A 6000-nucleotide genomic window follows, 5' to 3' on the forward strand; every position below is an offset into this window, starting at 1 on the left:
CGTCCAGCTTGCGTGTTCCGCTTTAGTATTAGCATCTCCGTGTCCTCCTCTTCTTTACAGTTACAGCTTCCTACGTAAACCCCGGGTGGCTACACATGTACATTGTCCTGCATCCTGCCACCACCAACAATATCTGTCGCGTGTCCGTCGTATCTCCCTGCTGCATCCTCTCAACAGGAAGGAGTGGACCCTCCAGTCGCCGCGGCGCTCACTGTTACCGAGCGTTTTGACTGGTTCCTCTTCCTCGTCCATTGAAGACTCCGACTTAAACTCGTTGCGCGACTGGATCGTCATGAATGAAAAGCACGCATTGCTGTCGGCACGCCCGGTCGCGATGGAGACAAGCGCGATCCGAGCAGGCTGCGAGGACCCTCGACTGGAACTCGAAGGTCGAGGCCTCGCTACCAGTTGCCACAAAGATCCGACTACGTAGTACGTGTACATGTATTTTCCACTGCAACGCAATGCGATGCACCCCGAAGCTCCGCCGCAGGTCTGTCTGCGCCGTTCGTCCTATCGGTTGATGTTTGTGCCGCGGCTTATGCGCACGGCGTACTTAGTCGGGGACATACCTGTCTCTGGCGCCAACGAGGAATCAGCCAATCAGCGCGCACTTCAACCTCAGATCTGAACTGTACGCTCATCGAATTATCGAATTACAACGGTTACCAAATCAAACAGTACGATTAATCGCATTAATGAATTAATACCTGATAATAACACACAGGGTATGCATTTTCAGGTGGAATACCCAAGTATTGTTAAATAGCCGTTAAACGACCACGCTCCAACATCATCGGCGCGAACGCAACACCACAGTCATTGAGCATTTTGCCAGCAGAGCCGCACGTCAGTCGTGAGCTGCCCCGCTCGTCCTCCCGCCTCAGTCGCGGACCGTTCCTCCGCCCTCCGCCAATGCTGCGCGTGACTTATCGACGCGTGGCCGCTGTTCGTGCCTGCAGTGCATGGCAAATGCCACCAGCAGCAGCGCGCTGGAGCTCCAGCTCGTCCATCCCGGCCAGTCAGAGCGTGCTGCACGGCGTGTACAAGCAGCGCGCGGACGGCGGCGGCGTGACGTACGACCCCGTGCAGGTGCGCGCCGTGCACCACCTGGACGCGCTGTACGACGAGCTGGTGAGCTACGGAGGCCCCAAGCCGCGAGCGGCGGCCAGCACCAGCACCGGCTCGTGGTGGCAGAAGCTCACGCGGAAGGACGAGCCGCCCGCGCTGCCGGCGGTGGCCGACGCCCCCAAGGGCCTGTACCTCTACGGCGGCGTGGGCTGCGGCAAGACGTTCGTGATGGACATGTTCTTCGACCACGTGCCGGTGCAGCGCAAGCTGCGCGTGCACTTCCACGAGTTCATGCTGGACGTGCACAAGCAGATGCACGAGCTGCGGCGCCAGGGCTTCCACGAGGACCCGATCCCGCACATCGCCGACAAGCTGCTGGAGGACAGCTGGCTGCTGTGCTTCGACGAGTTCCAGGTCACGGACGTGGCAGACGCGCTGATCCTGAGGAGGTTGTTCTCGGCGCTGCTGGCCAGAGGCTTCGTCATGGTGGCCACGTCCAACAGAGCGCCCTGCGACCTGTACAAGAACGGACTGCAGCGAGAGCTGTTCGTGCCGTTCATTGATCTGCTGGGGCAGAGGTGCAGCGTGGTGTCGCTGGAAGACTCGACCACGGACTACCGCGTGCTGAAGGGCGCGGTGCACGCCGACAACGTGTACGAGTACCCGATCACACCGGACACGCGCGCGGCGTTCGATTATGAATTCATGACGTACTGCGAAGGAGAGCAGACGGTGGATACCTACGTGACGACGCAAGGACGCCAAGTACACGTACCGGAGGCGGCCGTGAAGGCCGGCGCCTGTCGCTTTTCGTTCCGTGACCTGTGCGATAAGCCGCTTGGCGCAGCAGATTATCTGGCCATTGCTGAAGCCTTTTCCGTCGTGTTTGTGAGCGACATTCCCGTGCTCAACGCTGAGCGACTCAATCAGATGCGGCGATTCATCACGTTCGTCGACTGCATGTACGACAAGGGAGTGCGGGTACGTCGCCTGGGTTTGATTTACAGTTTTAGTTCTTTTTGAGAGCTGACAGTTACTATGGTATGGTATGCGATCGCTAGTTACATTGCTTGGCACCGGAAAGCCCCGAGCGGCTCTACCAGGTCGACGTTGGCATGAAGTCGCATGTTGACGAGGTCTTCGCGTTCGATCGCACGGTTTCTCGCCTGCTGGAGGTGCGTAACTGAACTTTGTAACCTGTAGTTTTCCTAGCGGTGGCCCTAACGATCGTTGTGACTGTACAGATGGGGAGTGAGGCGTATTTGCTGGCGCACAGCGAGCGTCGAGACGAGTTGCGGGATCAGTCGCGCTCTCACCTTTCCTGGCGCCCAGTGCTGTTGGTGAACCCAACGAGTCTGTGGATAATGACGAGGAGGAGGAAGACTACGAGGAGCCCCGTGCTGCTAGTGGGGGGAAGTAGGTAGGTAGCCAACGAGGAACGAGCAAGAACTGGTTTTGGAATTGAAAATATGAGAATTGTTCTTCCTCTCTGGCTGTTTGTGTTGGTGTTGCTTTGCCGTGCCAGAACAAGCAAAGACTTAAGTTGTCAACATGTACGAACTGCTCCCAGCTTTGCTCTCTCGCCCTAGAACCTCCGTCAGTTGTCTGCTGGCTCGTGTCCGGTGATCTTGGGCAGGCTGGCCGTCACGAACTTCTCCTCGGTCTGCTCGGCGCGGCGCGTCGTTGGCTTGGCCATCTGTCCGACTTGGAGTCGCTCCTCATCCGCTCGAGCGGCGGGCACGATGAAGAGCACGCAGACGGCGGTCGCAAGTGTCAGCAGGAGGCTCGCGCGCATTCTTGATGTTGGTTTTGCTGTTCGAGAACTTGAGCGGTGCGGCGCGACTTTCGAAATGAGGTCCAATCCAGCGGGAAGACGTTGGCTACAGCCTCGTTGAAGTTGCGATGAATAGGTTGAGATCGAGTCGAGCGTTGGGAAGCGTCGGGGTTGACTTTGCAAACAGGAACTTGTACGCATTGTGGTTCAACTACATGTATGTGCCACAGTTTTGTCAAGAAGACCTTTCGACCCAAAGGAGTTCTTGCTTGGTGGCATCGTGTGGATCAACTTTCGTTTTACTAAAGTCCGCGAAAACGTGCGTGAAGGATTGCCCGGCGGATTACCGAGCCCAAGACGACGTGTGCATCAAATTGCAAGCAGGGTTGACCCGAACCTTGCTTGAAGGTAACCGAGGCCACTGCTGTCGGTAAGTACCAGCGAGATCCGGCACCTAGGAAAATTCGGCTGGTGATGACGTAGAGGCCCACGAAGAGTTGGAGTTGAGGAGAATTTACATTCGCCGGTGCATGATGAGAGTTGACGCTCACCAATGAAGTAGGAAAGTAGATTTCAAGCAGACAATTGTGAATCCGCGCAGCGCAACCAAAGCGAGAGAACCTTACCTTACCTGACCAAAACTACATATCACAACTGATTGTGGTGTAGCCACTGGGGCCATTGTTTTGGACCAGTACTGAACTTCATGGTTGAGGTTGGAGTTGTCTGTGCCCCACTGAAGATAGGTTGCATGTACAGCATGTCCACTTGAACCGTTGCCGCATGGACTAGCGTGGTGAGCACACATGTGCCCTGCTGCCAAAGCGACAGACTCATCTTGCCTACCGGTAGCTCTGATGGGGCTGGATTTTGGCGTAGCCATTACCGATGGGGTTGTTGGACACGCCTAGGCTGAGTAGATAGGTTGTTAGCGTTGTGCCCCAACAAGTACTTCAATAAATCGCGTCACCGTCATGGTGGCGTCACCCTCCTCATAATTGTTTTTTGTTGTTGCAAATTACTTCATTAAACAACGAAGAACTGGTACTGCCGAGCGACCTGCTCGTCCTGGGCCTCCTCTCTGCGCAGGCCTACTTGCCCGGGTAATGCCTCGGGATCTTCTTCACGTTGTCGTCAAACAATTTCAGCTCCCGGTCGGCGTTAGTGTCGTCTATAGTGCGCAATTGATGAGCGCCAGTGGCCTCCGCGTTGGCTAGGGCCAGTGCGAACATGATGCAGCTCAACACTATCAGGGTCAGACTTGTCTTCATCTTCGGTGAGTTGTTCGCTGCAAAAGTGGAAGTGGACGAGCAAGACTCCCGGCTGTGTTTTATTTCGCTGAAATGGGGGCATGAATATGATATGCTATACAGCATTTTGTGAAGCATTTTTCAGGGTACGCCGCGCTGCTTTGTTTCAGCCTGCCGACCGTGACGTCCTCATTACGGCAACTTCCCGCAAGTTTTCTTCGCCGAGGAGAAATGCGCCAATGATGTTTCAACGCAATGGGCGAGAACTTAACCCATACTTGGGTGAACTGGGTGAACCGGATTCGTAGAGTACGGGAAGGATCATGCATTGATGTGGATTAACGAGAACATGAACTTCAGTCCTGCATGAAATCAAACATCGAAAAAGGTGCAAGGACTGTCCTCGGACACCGAGTGACTTACCGTTTGCGCCTGCGAGCAGCAAGCAGCTTGCTTCCCCGTTGTCTGCCTCTTCGAAACTCCTCCTCTTGTCGCTGAGCTACATGTTCCAGGTGCCGCCTGCCGTCTCCTCGATTCCGTCCGAAGCAAGAATCCTTGCTCCTTGTCCGGTTTGTTGCTGAATCGCTCCCTCCCCCGTCAAACCGTCCGCCCGAAGGAGGCGACCACCTTTATAATAAGGTGGAAGAGGAGGGACCTCCTGCTCCGTCAAACCGTCCGCCCGAAGCAGGCGACCACCTTTATAATAAGGTGGAAGAGGAGGGACCTCCTGCTCCGTCAAACCGTCCGCCCGAAGGAGGCGACCACCTTTATAATAAGGTGGAAGAGGAGGGACCTCCTGCTCCGCTACATCGTCCGCCTGAAGGAGGAGAGGCGGATATGGAGTCCGGGGAACCGCTTGCTCGTCAGCTAGAAACGGCACTTTTGGGGTACGAGGAACCGCTTGCTCCGTCGATTCGTCCGCTAGGAACGGCGGATATGGAGTCCGGGGAACCGCTTGCTCGTCCGCTAGAAAAGGCACTTTTGGGGTACGAGGAACCGCTTGCTCGTCCGCCAGGAAAGGTGGATAGGGAGTACGGGGGACCGCTCCCTCCGCTAAATCACCTGCGCGAAGGAGTCGGCCACCTCCAAGTGGGGAAGTGTCGATCGATAGTGCTGTTGTCAAAGTCGCCATCGCTGCCGCAAAAGCGATCCCTTGAGCAATCTTCATGATGACTTGAGAAATCTCCACCCGGTTGCTTAGACCGGTTGACCGCTTGCTTGGTTTGCTGGCTTGTTAGTTGGCGAATTCAGAAATGGTTGCTAAACGAGTTGCAGTCGTCGCTGAAATCTTTATGGATTTCGCGCGATCTTCGTATCTCCGTATCGGACGGTCGAGGTTCATCTGTTTGCGCCATTGCGAGGCGTCGCGAAATCTTTATTGGTTTCACGCGATCTTATCCGACCGTTTGGATCGAAAAAGTTAAAGAGGTGAACAGGGGCGTGACCAAAGATATGGTCTTCGTCTTCGTCCTAATGCGTGGACTTTGACGGCATTAGTGCTGAAAAACTTGCACACGTTCGATTGTTATTTAGCGTCAGACTCTGAATTATGCAGCTCTTGGTTCGTGTATACGCTACAACGAGCTGCGTTACCTATCTAGCAATCGACTAAGAAGAGCAATTGACGGCAAGCAAGCACTCCCCGTCCCAACGTTTCACGTAGCATTCGTCAATGCGACACCCACTGTCGCGCCAGAGCTCCCAGTCCGCTCGCTCGGCGTCTGTGAGTTTTGGGACGAGACCCATGGTCAAGTCGTGGTCTGTTTCCGCATTGTGCACAAGAACTCCGTCGGTGATACGATCGTATCGCAAACGGAGATGGCCCCGCACAATCGACAACTTGCGATATGGATCGTTGCTGAATACGACACGTTACGTCCGTGATGTCTGCTAGCGTGTTGAGGA

At 55.4% G+C, this 6000-nt stretch overlaps 1 protein-coding gene across 1 annotated transcript; it reads left to right on the forward strand.

Moving 5' to 3' along the window:
- Positions 1-915: 915 nt before the first annotated feature.
- On the forward strand, positions 916-2613 carry IUM83_09697 (putative mitochondrial protein; the record flags this gene model as incomplete). The annotated part of the gene is made up of 4 exons (XM_067934152.1): positions 916-2052; positions 2133-2246; positions 2316-2487; positions 2597-2613. The coding sequence occupies 4 exons, from the start codon at positions 916-918 to the stop codon at positions 2611-2613; spliced, it is 1440 nt and encodes a 479-aa protein (XP_067799433.1).
- Positions 2614-6000: the final 3387 nt, after the last annotated feature.

Source organism: Phytophthora cinnamomi (assembly GCF_018691715.1).
Source record: "Phytophthora cinnamomi strain GKB4 chromosome Unknown Contig5, whole genome shotgun sequence".
In the NCBI taxonomy this organism is placed as follows: domain Eukaryota; phylum Oomycota; class Peronosporomycetes; order Peronosporales; family Peronosporaceae; genus Phytophthora; species Phytophthora cinnamomi.